General features: G+C 40.0%; 1 protein-coding gene across 15 annotated transcripts in view; it reads right to left on the bottom strand.

Moving 5' to 3' along the window:
• Nrg1 (neuregulin 1) overlaps positions 1–17,849 on the bottom strand; it is a 203,380-nt gene that overhangs the window by 91,057 nt on the left and 94,474 nt on the right. For 6 of the 15 annotated variants that reach the window (XM_021171055.3, XM_021171054.3, XM_029480676.2 and 3 more), the window contains exon 1: positions 17,054–17,720. The exons of the other annotated variants lie outside the window; for them this stretch is intronic. In XM_021171055.3, coding sequence (XP_021026714.1) covers positions 17,054–17,720 — 667 coding nt within the window. Of the gene's footprint in view, positions 1–17,053; positions 17,721–17,849 lie in introns of those variants that run through there. 15 annotated transcript variants of the gene reach the window in all.

Here is a 17,849-nt window from a genome sequence, read left to right as displayed (position 1 = left end):
TAGGGTGCCCTTGCTCCATGCATGACATCTGAGCACTGAATGTATGCTTTCTAATGTGTAATGTGTGCAGAAATATTTGCGCATTTTAAAATACTTCCCCATGCTTCATTTATTAGATTCCTTGTTTCTTCTGGGTTTCTGCATGCAAGCTTGAATGCAGAAACACTTGACTACTTCAAATGTCCTTTTTAAATAAAATGGTCCTTTTTATAACTAACACACACCTGAGAGAAGTACAGGATAAGGTGAAAAGGTACATTTTGGCTCACAGTTTAGATATCTCAGATATAGGTCAGTTAGCTTTGTTGTTCGGAGCCTGTGGTGAGACATCTAGACACAGCCCACAGTCATCAATATCATTGGCCTCGTGGCCAGGAAGTAAAGTTAAGAGTCAGGATTCCAATATTCTCTTCTAGGACCATGTCCTCCATGATTTAGAGACCTCTCACTAGGCCCCTCCTCTTCAGTGCCCAACTGCCTCACAATAGCATCATGCATGCCTTTAAGACAGTTTCTGGAAGGATGTTTAAGATTCCAAGAATAGCAGTAAGTTTCCCTGTTTTAGGAGGTCCCAAGTCTGGCTGGAGAGAGAATACAGCTACCAGCATCTCACGTTATTGTCTTTGCAACATCAGAGGAGGAGGAGAAGCCAAGGGGACAGGGAAAGAATAAACTGGGAATTCCCTGTGGAAATAGTTTTCATTTGCTTGGCCGTTAGCAAATTTACAGCTTCCAAACCTCTGTCCATCAAAACCCAAAACAGGTCAAGCATACACTAGAATACCACTGTGTAAGAAGAGACATGGCCTCAAAATATGTTTTTACTTAAAAAGCAAATTCTTAAAAAGGCCAAGAAATTTGGTTTGGCCGTAACAAATCAAACATAAAAATTTCAGGTGCTTCAGCACTTTATGTCATTAAAACGTACTCCTAATGCTGCTAAGTTGTAAACCTCAAATTATAAGAATGAATATTCAGCTAGATGCAAATGTAATGCCCATAACTCTTAAAGATGATAATAAGAAACAAAAGAATAGTGCACCATCGCAGTAAATTTTCCTTTCTTTCGCAATGCATTTTTCCCTTAACCCTTTTTTTAATGAATATAAGAACAAAACCAACAGAGACTGTTTTCAAATGGTACGCTTAGGGTTCAAGCTGCCTCAAAAAAAAAAAAAAAAAAAAAAAAAGTCATGTGTGTTTTAACACAGGTCTTAAGGCAAAACTCTGGACTTAGAAAGCCCTCATCCAACAGAAGACTCTAATCATGTCGTCAAAATTAAATAATGAAATACATTTTAACCAAATGTCAGATGAGCTGTAATATTGGAAAGAAAATCCCTCAGAAATCACTCTATTAACTTAAATGTCAGCATGCAGCAGTGAAAAGCCGCTTAGGTCCAAATGGCAAGCTCCAATCTGATTTCACCTATCGGCTCTGCTTCCTGTTGGACACAGTCAGCTATTTGGGCTTTAAGCATCCAAGCAATCCAAAACAGATCCAGCCTTCACCAGTCTCAACTATTTTCTTTTAATGATTGCTAAAGTAAAAGCTTAGCTATTTATACAAGGTGGGGTTTATTAAGCTCTACAGTGGCTTTGATATTTTCTTTTGGGCTCTGTGGCCCGTGAATACCGAGGTTGGCGCGGACCTCCACAAAGAGGACGGGAAAGAACGTAGCAGCACAGCATTAGATGTTGGAACCTTCATACATTATGGACGAGTCCGTATCCGTGTAATTGGGCAAGGAGCACTTTACACATGACGCACACTCCCCCCTGCTATTTGCATCTTTTCTCTATAATTTTCATGTCGACCCTTTATCAATCCTGGCCCTGTCAGGGATGAGGAATGGATAATGAACATCTCAAACAATATAAAATAAGCGGGGTGTCAGCATGGGGTATTTTGAGGCTTAAGGAAGTAATTCCCAGAAAGGATCTAGCTGTCAAAAACCTCACTAGAATCCTATATATTGCAGCGCCATATCCTGCCTTGGAAAATTCAGATACTTTAATTTATTCTGTACGCTGAAAGAAATTTTCCCTATCAAGGAAAGAATTCTATTCTGGTCGTCCAGGAGAAAGATGGTTGTTAAGTAACCGAGAAAGAAGAAAAAGATCCTTGTCTGCAGCATAAATTGCATCCACACTGATAAGATTAAGGGCAAGGAATCCTCACTCACCTTCTCCATCTCTAGAGTTGTGCGCTTATTAAGCCACTTTGTTTACTGAGATGTCTATGGTTTCCTAAACAATAAGAATCCCAGAGAATTCCATTTCAAAGAAAAAAATAATAATGTTTTACTCTGAGAAACAAAGACAAAACATCAGCAAATAAATCATTAAAATACTTTGGTGCAATTAAATATGACAAAATATGACCTCAGAGTATATCCAGCTTTTACAAACATAGTGCAAGGCAGTTCTAAAAAATCCCATATGAGACAGCCGTGACCCCCAACTCCCTCGTCAGATCAATCAATGGGATTTCAGTCCCATGATGTCCCATGATGTCCCAAGATATCCCATGATGTCCCAAGATGGCCACACTCATCTCACCATTGTAGACTCACTTGTGATCTAACCTGGGTTATTTCTTTTTTTTTTCTTTAAATAATTTTTATTAGGTATTTTCCTCATTTACATTTCCAATGCTATCCCAAGAGTTCAGCTAGATAATACAACTTACTGACCATGTCTATGCATGCAATCTGAACAGGGAATCCTAGCTGAGACTTCTCTAAGGATCCAGTAGTTGGAAATACAGGACCTAGACAGTTACCTTTAGCGGAGACCTTACATTTCATTTATTATTAATCTTTATCATGTATGTGTTTATCCTTATCATGATGTGTGTGTTTGGGGAAGATGTGGCAAAACACAAATATAAGGGTCAGAGACTAATTGTGTGGGGTCACATCTCTCCTGAAACTATTACCTGGGTCCTGAAGTCAGATTGTCAGGCTTGGAGGACAAATACATCACACACACACACACACACACACACACACACACACACACACGCCATCTCCACCCCCAAATCCCCACCCCTGTGGAAGCCATCCCACCAGCACAAGACCTTTCATTTTAAAATTTCAACAGAGCAGCCTTTCCTTTTCTCCAACCATCATCATCCACAGAACAGGATTACAAGATTGTTCTTACAAAAAATTCCATAATGCATCTTCATTTTGAGATGGATGGCCCGTTTGAAATATTATGTGTTTGTGCGTAATCAGATAGTCAATTTTAATGCATCTGATAAGGATAGTTACAAACTATCAAAACGGGGAGAAAAAACAATGGCTAAAAAGATCTTTTCCAGGAAGTACATTCCATATCTTCTCAAATCTACAGGGCTATCAGAGGAATTATTATCAGAGCTAGGGTTTCCCCAGAGGAATTATTTATATATAATAAGGAAATTGAGTTTATTAGCATGCTGCCATAGGAAATATTTTTCACATATTTGATTTATGGAAAAAATAGTATTATAACTTCACATTTTAAAGAAAAAAAGATTGCTGTCATACCTGAGTTCACATCAACATCCTTCACAATAATCAAGAAGGGGAAACAACAGAGGTCATGGATGGACAGGTGTGTGAGCAGACATATGTGTCTGAGAGATTGTTATTTGGCCTCATAAACAAGGGGTTTCTCATAGATGCTACACTATGGATGAATCTAGAGGGCACTATGCTGCCAAAAAGAAAAAAAAAGCACTAGGAAGGAAGGAAGGAAGGAAGGAAGGAAGGAAGGAAGGAAGGAAGGAAGGAAGGAAGGAAGGAAGGAAGAAGAAAGGAGGGAGGAAAGAGGAAGGGGAGAAATGAAATGAATGAATGAATGAATGAATGAATGAATCCCACTGGGAAAGTCATGTAATATGTGGTGTTCAATGGAATTAAATTTACAAAGTAGAATGGTGGCTGTCTGGGACTGAAGGGTTGGGGTAAATAGCAAGATGTTCAAAAGAACAGTTTTGGGTTTGCAAGCTGAGAATGTTCCAGAACGGTCTCTCTCACAGCGATGTAGATATACCCAATACCACCTTAGCACGCTGTAAAATGATGGAGATGAACATTTCTTGTTATCCATATTTTAACTCAACTGAAACTACTGGGCAGCAGGCAGCTCATTCAGGTGTCTACAGAGTTTGTACCTCTGTAGCAGTTCTAGTTCAGCCCAGGACAAGGAGGTAAAAATGATGTGATGTGGTTGGTTTCCCTCCCTCCCTCTCCTCTCTGACCCTTGGAAAGCATGAAAATGTTGCTTCTGTTTACAAGGTTAGAAACTGACAGTGGGAGTCAGTGGGTCTCAACTGAGTTTTCTTATATTAGACTTCTAAATATTGGTAAATTCCATGTTCCCTGAAACCAGAGGACAGGGTACAGACAGACACACAGAAACAGTCAGACCTCTGACCTACCCCATCTGGCCCAGTGACTCTGAAAACTCTGCATGGAACTGACTTTCATAAGTTGCTTTAATTATCAGAGGTTATTTCACTGCACTTTGAAAGTTTTCACTCTAAAAAATTGCTTACTAATAGTATTAATAAAAATATCACTATATTAAATATGCAGCTAAATGAGAAAAATGCTCATTGTTTTAGCAGTGGTTATTTACATCTAAAGCTATATATGTTTAATAAACTCCAGACATCAGTAGCTGGTGTTGGAACAGCACATAGAGCTGCACTATCTCACTTCATTGACCAGCTTTGTAAATCCAAAGCTATGCACATACATACATGACGCATGTGCAGCTTTGTAATAGCCCTTTTCTTAGAACAAAGTGCAGCTATCACCAAAAGTCCATGGATGAAAAGGGCTACAAATTGAGAATGACATTAATAATTGTCTGCCAAAGCTGCATGTAACAGCTGCAATTCAGAAGCTGTCTTCTGAACTGAATGCAAAGGATAGATAGCTTGGACTATTCTGTACATAAAGGGGGGTGGAGAGGAAATTTACAATGCTCACTAGCCTGGAACATGCATCCTAGGCTGAGATTATGAACTGTAATAGGATAAATACAATCCTAATATGTTATTCCATTTGTAATCTTAATACTCCAATACATATTAACACATAAGTTTCTAGTGTCTGTTAAAGGGGATATCCATCAGCAATAACAAACATTGAAAAGTAAATTTAAAATGCCTTTGGAGTCTATGTTTTAGCAATTTTAATGTTTATATCATACCAAGGGGAGAGTGATTCACCTTATCTGAGGGCTCCATCAGGAAGAAGCATTGCCATGTTCCCTGCAAGCTGGAACAGTCATTTCCTAGCACGAATCCACTGATTCTATACACTAAACACAAAAGACACTTCGTAGAGCCTAGTAACTACATGCCGAGTAAATGGGTGATGCTGCCATTTAAGCAAAAAATGTCTATGCTTCTAGAATACCACCTCACATTCCAGTGAACAGCAAGTATTTTATCTTCGAGCAGATCAAACTATTAAGAGGCCAGTAACTGGCAGACTCTGTCATCCTACCATCTTCTGATCTCAGGGCCTTGTTGTCCAGTTGTTGCAGCTTACTAACTATACAGGTGGAACCTAAGATCCAATGATTACACACTTATGGATTTTAATTTTTGTAAGTCAAGGAAAATATACTGACAAGCTTATCTGTATGATCACTCCTATCTTTAAATGCTAGTAGTTCTTCCCTGATCTCACTTAATAAAGCTCAGAGACTTCAAAATCACTGTTGCCACTGATAGCATGAACCATCTCCTCATTTACAGAGTCCATCTTGATAATGGGTCTTGCGTCCTATGAGAGTGAGATTATTATGGAATTCGGGGGACTCTAACTCTTTTCTCCCACAGCTATGAGAAGCTCTTTATCACCTTCTCGATTGACAGCGTTTTAAGGTAGTGAAAGGTCACAGAAGTAAATTCAGATACACACATGATTGACATATCAGTTTAATGCATGGCCCTCTGCCTATGAGAGCAACTTCCTGGATCAAGCTGCTTCATCATCTCACTGGCAGGTGGACCAATGACTGTCTCTCTCTGTTCTTCTAACTTGTGAGGGCAATGCAGAATTGATGGTAACACAAATCATAAAGTGAAAAAACACACTAAACCAAATTAGTACTATGCCACATACTTATCAGCATATCTCTGGAAGCCCCGTCCTGACACAGTAATGTCAAAGTTTCAAATTCAAACAAGTGAAGTTAAGTCTTAAAACTGCTCAGAAATGGTAGCTCCTTTTTTTTTTTTTTTTTTTTTTTTGAGCACTGTGAGGCCGAGACTAATACAAATGCTTGATATTCATCAACTAATGTTGTCCCCCACAGAACCATGAATAAACCACAGTTAACACCATTTACAAATGAAGAAATGGAGGCAAAGAAAGAGCTTGCTATCAGCCAGCAGAGACAGGGCAGACATGATCAAACCATTGTGGGGTACAGTCCTTTTCGCCTTATGGTGATAAATCTTTGTTAGTCTTGTTGTTGTTGTTTTGCCTTTCTTTGCTGAGACAGTCTCATCTAGCTCAGGATGACATCAGACATAGTGAGAAGTCTAGCCTACCTTGAACTCCTTCCTCATCCTTTTATACCAATATCCTGAGGGCTGAATATATACCTCAAAGCCCAGCAATGTGAAATTTTACTTATTTACTGCATTCACATATTTATTTGTGTGTGTGTGTGTGTGTGTGCGAGAGAGAGAGAGAGAGAGAGAGAGAGAGAGAGAGAGAGAGAGAGAGAGAGCAGAGGGCGTGACTATTCCATATAAAATAATTCATTTGTTACTATCCAGGGCAAAGGAATGAATTTAGCTGTAACTCTGGCTCTTGGAAAATGCTCAGTCTACTGGGATCATCACAAGTCATCTTTGGGGTTAAGTCCTAATGCAGTTTAGGCAACAAGCAAGAGGGTACTGGGGGACAAGGGACCACAACTTGAAGTTCAAACTCAAGGTCTGAGAAAAATTTGGAAAGGCTAGAGATTACAAGGAACAAAAACTTATGGGAGAGCAATAGAAAGAGCAAAAGAATCAAAGGAAGAAATAAAATAACATCCAGGGTTAGTCCCAGCTGGTGAGAATATGGCCCATATGGGTGGGAGGTGGCGGACAGCTGGAGTTCCCTAGATAGCAAGTCTGGGGTCCTTCTGTGGGAGGACGTCACACACTTGAGAAGAATTTACGAAATGATGTGTTTCCTAAATATTGACTATGATAGACTCAGAGAATACAAACGAAAGAACTCTGACTTTGTGAATCACACAATTTCACAATCAGCTTCAATACAAGTCCCATAAAGGACAATGACTAATCTGGTAGTGTTTATGTGTTTAGAGAACATTAAATGCTATGATCAATGTCTAACGATCTGTCACCCTCCAGTAAACATGTGAGAGAGTAACAACAGAAAATGAAGACATCTGGGAACTCAACTCTGCCCTACTAAATCCAAGGACCCTGAGAACCAAGGAGTTACTGTCCTTCTCACTTCAGTTCTCACTGATCTCTGAAGAACAAAGCCTTTCTAAAGGAAAATTATATTCTCTGATCAAAGTTAATCTGCTTAAAAATGGATGGATAAAACTGAAAATTTCCATAACTATTTGACCCATAAACTCAACTGAAGAGAACTACAAAATGGAAATACAGAAAAAAATAATTTGATTACATATATTATGCAGCAGAAAGCACAGAATACACTAAGATATCATCTGAATTATGTAATTCTGTAAAATTGCTGGTGAATAACATGATATCTTAGAGTCTGTTTCTCTGCATTAATGAGAGTTTGGCAGGTACTGCCTCTCAATGTCATAACCCTCTGAATTCCTAATCTTGGTTATGAAATAACCCAACACAAATTTAAAATATACAAAGGCCTAAGGTTCCTTAGTAGCAAGACAAGAGTTTCTACTTCTTATCTGAATGAGATTACAATCTATCCTCAAAATATCACAGAATCCAATATTGTAAAGGTTTTTCTATTCAGTGTCCTTTAAAAGCATGGCAATGCAGGTGTCAGGCATTACTGTAATTGCAATCCAAAATAAATTAAATGTCGAGGTAAAAGGTCATTACCTATATAGAAAACTCAACAATCTTGAAAAGAGGAGTTTTAAACATACTAAGAAGCTAAAGTCCTATAGCTATGATCCCAATCATTGGCATGAATATTAGACCCAAAGCTCCAGCTAAAATTATCGATCAGGTTCCTGCAACCCTGAACTTGCTGAACAGAGATTAATTTAGATTTCTCTCAGTTATCAGTTAAGTAAAAAGATAAAAGGACTTGAACTTTTTTTTTTTATTTTTACGTTTTCAACAATGTATTGGCAGATTATCTGACAATATTCTTTTTCTCTTCCTTAAAAAGACCCAGCGGTGCATGTTGGGAAATCTACAAAACCCTCAGCTTTGAGATCAGAGTTGCAACAAGAATCAGCTACTAGTCACTCTTAGGATTTGCTTTGTAGGCAAAACCTTAGCATCATGTAACAATCGATGGCTGCTGATTCCTTTTGCTCCCAGAAGAGCGAGCAATTATGACCCAGGAAGCTCACCAAGGGATTACAAACAAATGCTAACCAGAGTTCAGTTCCACTGTCCTTATATCATTTCATTTATTTATGGGGCTTTTATTGCCGTGACTCCAACATATTTCATAACGTAAACACTTCCTGCTACTTAGCACAGGAAGGAGCAACATCAAAGTCATCAGGCTAATAGTGGTCCAGTCTGTGGTTAAGGTCTCATGGGTTCTCTCTCTCCCCCAACTCATGCAGTAAGAAAACACAGCTACTCTAGGCCACCTACTCCGTAACCCTGACAGAGGTCTTAGAACAGAGAGGAGGGGCATTTAGGGAGATCACTGAAGAAGAAATAGCCATGACCCATGAGTTCATAGAGGATAGAGAAAAGTAAAAGGGATGTGAACTATGAAAGAAAGAATAAAGGAGAAGAGATGCAAGCTGGGAAAATGGAACTGATACCCGTTATCTTATACCAAATGCCACTGGGGCTTGAGAAACCTATTGTCGATTTTCTGCCTAATCCCCACCCCCAAGCTGTCTTGTAGCACTGCAGTCTTCAGAGCTGCTCCATTCTTTTGAGTGCATTTATGTAAATGTATATGCAATTTAATGCTCTCTTGATGTTAGTTGGAGAAGGGATATTTTTGTACTGGATAACTGACAGCTGGGACAAAGCCATGCCAGGAAAGGCAATTCAGCACTTGAGTGTCTACTACAGGACGTTATGGCATCAAGACATCAAGTCCGGTGTCTTGCATCATGTTCCTGATGAAACCGTCAAAATGCTTTACCCCAGGAGGCGTCCTATCCTTTTACCTAGGGGAAAAAAAAAATCTGCCCTTGATTCTTATCAATTACTTCTGCCTTGTAAGTAGCTGCCATGTTACTCCACTACAGATTTCTCAATTCAATTTCTGCACTACATTTTTTTCAGACTTGAACCAATGGCAATCAGAATGATCAAACCATAAAAGTCCCAATCTATTCCTAGTTTTACGTTAAAGAACAAATGAAAACCCATTTATTATGCTTAGTACTATATGGTTTTATATACAACAAGCTCTTACAAAATTGCTTCTCTCTTTTAAATGGTTAGTGTACTAAAAAAAAAAAAAATTATCTTCCATAGGCCTGAAATCAATAGTCTTCAAACTAAGATTTCATTTTCATTTTAAGATCATTATAATGGGATTCAGTGTGTGTGTGTGTGTGTGTGTGTGTGTGTGTGTGTGTGTGTATGTGTGTGTGCTTTTTAAAAACCTCTGGCTATGGTACATAGTCCCAGGTCATCTTTTTTCCTTCCACTCTCCTGCCCAAATCTATTAATGAGCAATCTCTTCCCATACAGCTTAAGTGATCTAGCCAGTTTTATCCATTAATCATAAAATCATTTCCTTTTTATTTAAAGATATTCATTATATATATGAATTATTTATTTCAATCTGCACAAATAGATTGTATATATTTAAATATTTTAAATGATAATAATGGTTATGTTTGATTTAACGCATATAAAATTATTCTATGTAAATTGTTATTTCCATGTGTTTGTTAAATACCAAATATAGCCCACAGGCCTCAATGTATGTCTTCTGGGGTTAGTCGGTCTCAGCTTGCAATAACAAAGAGAAAGCACATGCTCTATTTCCAAAGCAAGGACTCATGATTTTTCCAGCTAAACTCAGTTCCCAGATTCACTTATAAAGACACCTTATATATTTTTTTCTAGAGATGTCCACACTTGTGATTGTATGCAGATAGGAGCCAGAAATGCAGAGAAAGGCCCACTTGTTTGAATGTACAAATCAAATTACCAGGGTGATTCTTTGAAGGTTACCATGGTTGTGAAGAATAGACTTGCATTTAAAATCAAGCCTCTCCTGCAGGCTTCACATAAGATACAACTTGAAACCTCCCCCTTGCATGAAAGGTCTGCATAAATGTCCCCAACTGCTGTACTTATTCTTAAAACGAAGACAAACCATCACTGACAGGAACAGAAGAGGGAAGGGGCAACTCAAAGAAGATAGTCAAACATAGAACAAGGGGAAACATTCAGTTTGTGTCAAGCCTGGGATAAGTTGCTCTCCAGTGTTCCAGTTAATTCTCTAAGAGCCTCAGTACGTGGGCACCCTATTCCGGGACAAGAAGAAGGAAGCTCATTCAGAGGAATGCTCTTGCTTGTCATGAACAGGGACTCGTGGGACTGAGTTTCAGGTCTACCCGGGTGTAAAATAATGCCTTTAGAGAAGAGCCTGAAGACTACTGATGTGAGGGGTATCAGAGGTCAAACACTTAATAACTTGCTTGGCTCACCAAATCCCCGTGAAGTGTGTCTGTCTCTGCTCCAATACTCTCTATGAAGAATTAATTTCTTTCTCAACAACTGACACATTTTAGTTTGGATGACTTTGATAGCAAAAAAAAAAAAAAAAAAACCTTCTCTCATATACTAATCACTAAAAGATGATGTCCACCCTCCAGAGGACCAATCAACATCATAGATGTAAAATTTTTCTCTGCAGAGAATGATAAAAAGCTCTTGCTGGATTATATCAATATTTATTGTTAAATATAATTAGAAAGGGGGCAGAGAGCTAGGATAGGATTCTCTGAGCTTTATCTTCTTCACGGACACTAATTGGTTACACAGATCCTCACTGTTGAATCACTCCATCAATCAAGTCCTGTGTTTCCTCACTTGGGAGGTAACTCAGTCTCCAAGACTGTTCCGCATACACATTACTCATATATAATCCCCAAGTGTGTACATACATTCATACATACATACATGAGCATGTATGGATACATGCACACATGGATGCATGTACAGTCAAAGGTGCCACAACAAAGATTGCAGTAGCTGACTTCATTCAGGTCAAGTTAGTCAGTCTTCCTCTAAATTGTGTACAGACCTAGGTCTTCAAACAGGTTGAGACCTCGTAAGTCATGATTGGATCTATCCTTTCCCTGGGCACTGAAACCCAATAACCCTTGGGAAAATGCAACCAAGACAACACATAGAAAATATGAGCAAAATATAAAAATTAAATTATTTATGGCTGCGAGCTCACTAGAATCGGAAAAATAACCTTATGAGTTCTATATACTAGAAGAATTATATATATATATATATACTTTCTGTCTTTAGAGAGAGTTCTGCTCAAAAGGGCTCGATTAAATAGTGGCACAATGGCCACCTGACTTATTGGTTATAGAAGTGGGATCATTATCATTAAATGACAAAGGACATCCATAGATAGATGTTCAGTGTGTGCCAGGAAGCAAGAGTTTACTGAAGGCCCAGAGAAGGAATGCCAGTGTGAGATAAAATGTATGTATAAAAAAGTACAGATGTATCCCAAAAGGACTCCTTGTATTTCACCAGAGCTTAAGATCTAGGGGAGTCATGATTTCTCTTGTCATCCCATCATGATGATCACGGCCATGCAGGCATCTAGACGTGTATGGTGGTGAGCCCACACCGTACACTTAACGTGCATTTGCTCAAGGGCGAAGAGGAGGAAATTGTAGGAGAAAACCTACCCTACTGAACAGAGGGAAAAATACAAAAATGAAAAAAGCGAACATAAAACAAGATGTGGTCTATTTTATGGCTTACTAGAAAGTTCCATAGGCTCAGAGAGCCTGAGCTTTCAAGGGGCGCCCAGACAGCCATTAACTTTTTAATGCCTTGGTTATTCAATCAGTACAGTCTCTTCCTTCCTGCGTTGAAGGGATACCACATTGAAATGTTACTAAAAGGAAGGGGAACCAAGAGAGAACTCAGGTGCTTGGCTGAGGACATAATCACTTTCTGGAAATGCTTAATTGGTGACAGGCACAGAAATATTGCTGAGTTGGCAGAGAAGGCTGCATCTCGCATCGGGAAGGAAAAGAAGGCCAGATGAAGAGAGGAAAGGAGGCTTAAGTTGACTGTTGTAAAATGAAACATGTATGTGTTTTTACTAACTGGAGACAATAGTTTAAAATGGCATTCAGTGTTAATTGAAATGAAGGGGCACATGGAAAGACAGAGATGCTTAAAATGTAGTGAAATGCTGATGCGTAAAGTCAAATGGCATTGGGCACAGCAATAAGGCAGACACAAAACAGAGTTGGGAAGATGGGATGGAGAAAGCTTGATCTGGGTATCACCAAGGAATATGGAGGAAATCTCAGAATCACAATATGCAAGGAAGAGGTGAGGCACACAGCCATCTGCCATGTCTTAGAAAACAGCTCACCCTGGGTAAGACAAGCTGTTTCCCGCAGCAAGCAGAACACTGGACTGATGATCCAGCACAGAGAGAAAAGACTACTGTGATAGAAAATTCAATAAAAGCAGAACAGGAAGATGAGAGGAAAATGCAATTGTACTCGTATGACTCCTACATGCTTCCAAACGGTCCTGGTTGAAGTACCTGCTTAATTGTTAGGTGAATGGCACTTGAAGCACTGGAGGTGGTCTTCAGTTAGAAGTCTCAAGCAAGAGGGATCAGATGACAGTGATGATTGATGAATGGTGTGTGTGTGTGTGTGTGTGTGTGTTTATGTGTTTATGTGTGACTATGCTTCTATGTGAGAGAGTGTATGTGTATGTGTTTTTGTGTGTGTTTGTATATGCATACTGTCTGTATGAGAGTGTGTGAGAGTGTGTGTGTGCCTGATTGAATCACACTTAAAATCAGGATGCTGGATACTATATTTTCTGTTGTTTTATGCCACTGAATACTTCAGGCTTGGGAATTAGAGTAAAACCATTGCATTCATCTTTTTTAATCATTTGGCGTAAACTGGAGGCATTTGTCAGCCTCTTGCAATTCTTCCTATCTTCCATGGAAATAATTGAGGGTTAAGGTGGAGAGAAGTTACTAGAAGTACACCGTTCCATATACCTTCCAGTCATCAAGACAGAGGAAAAGTGTCTACTTGAATTAAAAATGGAAGGTCCTTTGAAATCAAGGGAAGAGACTATTTGGGATAGTCAACTCATCTTGTTAATCTTGTGCAGATGGCAGGGTCCAAACTGTCGCTGTGGCAACAATAGCTTTTCAAGCAACCCAGTGAAGATTTAAGACAAAGCAAAACAAATTTGGCCTAAGATAAAATACCAATATACTCTTGTCTCCAAGAGTCTGTTTTCAAGTAGGGTCTAACATCTAAAAAGCAATTTCTTCCCAAATGGTACCACAGTTTCCTGGCTAAAAGCTAATTAACCAGCTTGGTTTTGGCCATAGAAACTTCTGACTCCCCCTAACCCCCCAAAGCCATCTCTAATCATATAAATGGAAGACAGAAAAAAAAAAGCTTTAAAGCTTAGATAAAGAAAAAAGCTAATGATTCAGACTGGGGATACCACAGACCATATATCCAGCACATATGAGGCCTTGGGTTGATACTATAACAACACAGAGGCACAAGAGTTTCCATTATTATGTGACTGTATATAAACTATAAGATTAATATGATAATATAGCCATTATGATGATAAAAACTTTAGAATAAAAAATATAAGTGCAGATGTTTTCATTCCAGTTTTGCATCCAATTTCTTAAAGTCTGATTGTGTACTTAATAGAGTGAAAACATGAAAAGTCTTATTACCTTTTGAAAAAATCCTCCATTTTTAGAATCCTAACATAGATATTCTACCCTCAGGCAATGAAAAAGAATGCTATATTTTGTCTCATGTTTTGTCTTTTATTCTACCAAAGATAGAGAACTTTTCCAGAGTCCTTGAAGACATGGATAATTCTAGTATTTATAAAATAAAATCTCAAGACAGGGCAGTCAATGGGGCTTGGGAGTAAGAGAGTAGATGATAAAGCTATGTCTGCCACTCTTCCAGTTTCTGAGGCTCCAGGATGAAGAAGAATCAATTAGCCCTGCACAGACGATGACCTTGAAGGCTAGAGCTCTGTGCTGGAGATGCTGACTATGCTGAGACAGAAGAAAATGGGGAAAGGGAGGGTGCTGTCTTGAAACCATGGCCGAGCTTGTTTCAGAGTCAATCATGTCACTTGAAAACCAAAACCACGATGGCAAAGCCCATGTCAAACCTGCACAGCGAAAGAAAGTCCAGTTCTTTCTACAACTAAACTGAACTTTCTCAACCAACCCAGATGAAAAAGCAGACAAGACAAGGGCCCCAGGCTAAGCATTGTCTTCTCCCTTCACTTAATGACCACAGCCTTTCTAAACAACAGAAAAGCAACCAACAGCAGGTCAGCAAATCAACATTCCTGGACTCACCAAGCCTCACCTGACGGATGCTGAGTCTTGCTAAGTCCAAAAAGTTAAGACTTTCACATAGAGAACCCCACAGGTCTAGAGCTTTAATCAACTGTCTTCCCCACCACCACCACCCCAGCCCCCCAACTTTTCAAGAGAAAACTGCTTCACAGACATTGTGCTGGACACATTTCAGAATACTGCAGCTGCGCTCCGGCCAGAGGTGGCTTCTGTAGAGGCTTTTAAGCAGCAGTAAATCTTCCCTACTTATTGCTAATGCCATAAAAATCAATGCCTTGGCTAGGAAAAAAAAAAAAAAGGACAGAGAGAGAGAGAGACAGAGACAGAGACAGAGACAGAGACAGAGACAGAGAGACAGAGACAGAGAGACAGAGAGACAGACAGACAGACAGACAGATTGGGTGGGTTGGGTTGGAATATATAGCCTATTAAAAACACTTAGTAGAATTTCCTTTCAAAACCAATTTCTCAAAAGTTCTGAGGGCTTTCTAATGGGGACCTACTTCAGGGACATGTGCTGTCTGTTTCTTTTGTCTGTTCACATCAGACGACAAAATTGCAGTTTGTCTGAAAGAGTTTCTCAAAGAGCTACCTTCTCAGTTTTTCCGGGCACTTCAACCAATGCGTGCACATCTCAGCTGAAGCTTTTTCCGTTGAAAACAATAAAGACAAAGAGGTAACCTTGTCGGCCTGCGTGGAGAATGCTGCCTCTCTGCAGGAACTGCACTTGCTTTTTATAGCCCATCATTTCATCTGGGGATTATTTCCCGGTCACTTTGCCAGGTGGGGAGAGGCGGCAAAGGCAGAGAGTCTGTCAGATTTTTAATGATGCTTTAGGGATTTGATGAAGATGCAAAGTGGTATTTGCATACAGGAGGCTCTCCCAATTACACCTGGAAAAGCAGGCATCCTTTTGAAGTCTTTACACTGAAGCTGGAAGATGTCAAACAGCCTTGAATGGAGTGCACATATCAAGTTTGGTTTTTTTTCTGAGTTTCCCTAGCATACTGCACAACTTCATTCTAAACAGCACTGCATGGAGGAGGTCTTATTTACTCTTCCTTATGGTCTAGAGGGAAAACTGAAGAGGCACTTTATTACAAACTCCCTAACCTCAGCTCCTTCTAACACTAAAGTGTTTCACATGCATTGTTGAGAATCAAATTCTCTCATATCTTAGGGGTTTTTTTCCTACTAAGTAAACTCATCGATGGTAATAATAAAGAGTGGGAAAGACAGGGACAGAAAACACTGAAAACATTTCTTTAAATATTGTAGCCAAAAGACCCAGTTCAGTGCTGACATTTGGGACAATCTGGCTAGTCATCATCTCATGGCCATCAACTTTCCATCATAAAGCTAAGGCAATGACCTCTGCACACACCAGTGTTTCATTCTGGATTGTTTTAATAGCGTGGAGTCTTTTCCCACACAAGTTATTAAACCAGGCTTTGGCAACAAGATGGGGTTAAATGACACACGTTAAAAAAAAAAAAAAAAAAAAGAGGTACCTTGTTAACGACTGGGCAGGAATGTACTTAAATGCTTGATTACAGAAGACAAAACTCATTTAGGAAAATCCTTCTGTGGAAAACTATAGTCTGTCTTGAACAAAATACAAACTGCCTCTGGTCAGTTCTCAGTAACCAAATGTATGACCTGCACCGTACAGCAATGGTCTGAGGACAGCAGAGGGAGGACTGTGTCTTTCAGACTTGCTGCAGTATCGGAACCAAACAATGACAATTCAGACGTGCAGAGATGTAATAGAGAGGCAGGAAGAAGAGCTGGAGAAAGATGACAGGCAGCTTGGGGCTCCGGGGAGACAGAATGGGAAGAAGAAAGTCGAAAGAAACTCTACTGAATGGCAGGGCACAGTACCAATTAATACTTATTGGCATACCGATGTTACATGCCTATTAAAATATGAAGGACAGTCAGATATTAACTTCTAAAACTATAGCAAATCAATTGAACTTAGCTTACATCCAAAGCCCAACTTAAAAGATGCTTGTAGTTCTTAATTGACAACCTCAGACTTAACAACCTGGCTACATGGAGTTGCTGTTAAAAGACCTGATTCATCCTAGGGGTTTATAAGATTGTTTTATTTTGTTTTTTCCCTGTCACGTGATTCACCAAATAAAACCTCCTGGTTAAAATGCAAACTCAAAGGATATAGCTAACCCTCTAGAGAACGCCTTCTGGAAGCTCCCGCCCACCCTTTCTTTTAAGCCACCATCGCCTTTCTTTCTCTCACTACTTACAAAGTTTAGGAGCAGTTTGCAGATTAGTTTCTGTTGTTTGTGGCTGAGTTCCTGACTTGGGTGTTCTCACCTCAGGGGTCCGAGCTGGAGAAGGGAAGGGCGGTGGAGTGGAGTGTAAGGGAGGAAAAGCAGACAGCCGGTTCTTCCGGGTGGGTACTGCGGAAGGTTCAGAGGCCACAGGGACATGGTCACCTTGCCCTGTAACATGAGCCTCAGCTTCAGACTGAGCCTTAGAGACAGGTGAAGTGTATGTCTCGGATGATAACAAAACAGCGGAGGCAGCCGTTGGATCCAGAGAAATAACAGGGTCCTGGCCTAACCCCCCAGGGTCAAGGTGGGTAGGAGAGTCGTATTCAAATATCTTGTCCACAAATACCCACTTTAGGCCAGCAATGCAGAGGCAGAGGCTTACTAGGCAAGCCAGAATGGGAACAATGCAGATCTTCTCGGAGTTGAGGCACCCTCTGAGACGCTCCGCTTCCAGGCAGACACAGCAGGGCACCGCCAGGCCCAGGAGTCCAGGGCTTCTCCCATCTTCTGTGTGGGTGTCTGGCATATGTTCCGCTGCCGGAAGCCCATCAAGAGATGGGTCTGCACTCAGCTGAGTGGAGGGGCTGGAGGACCTCCCGCCAGCTCCCTCAGACATGTCTGGGGAATAAATCTCCATCCGGATCACCTCCAGAAGGCCCGGCCTCTCTCACAGTGCATTACCATGCAGAGCTCCCCCCAACCAAATGATACAGCATCTTGAAGGGGGAAATCGATAAGGCACCCAAGTCCAAGGCCATTATCCAAA

The sequence above is a fragment of the Mus caroli genome, unplaced genomic scaffold (genome assembly GCF_978045245.1).
Source record: "Mus caroli unplaced genomic scaffold, Mus_caroli_1 scaffold_10, whole genome shotgun sequence".
In the NCBI taxonomy this organism is placed as follows: domain Eukaryota; kingdom Metazoa; phylum Chordata; class Mammalia; order Rodentia; family Muridae; genus Mus; species Mus caroli.
Note: the sequence above shows the minus strand (reverse complement) of the source record. Positions and strands in the feature narration are given on the sequence as shown.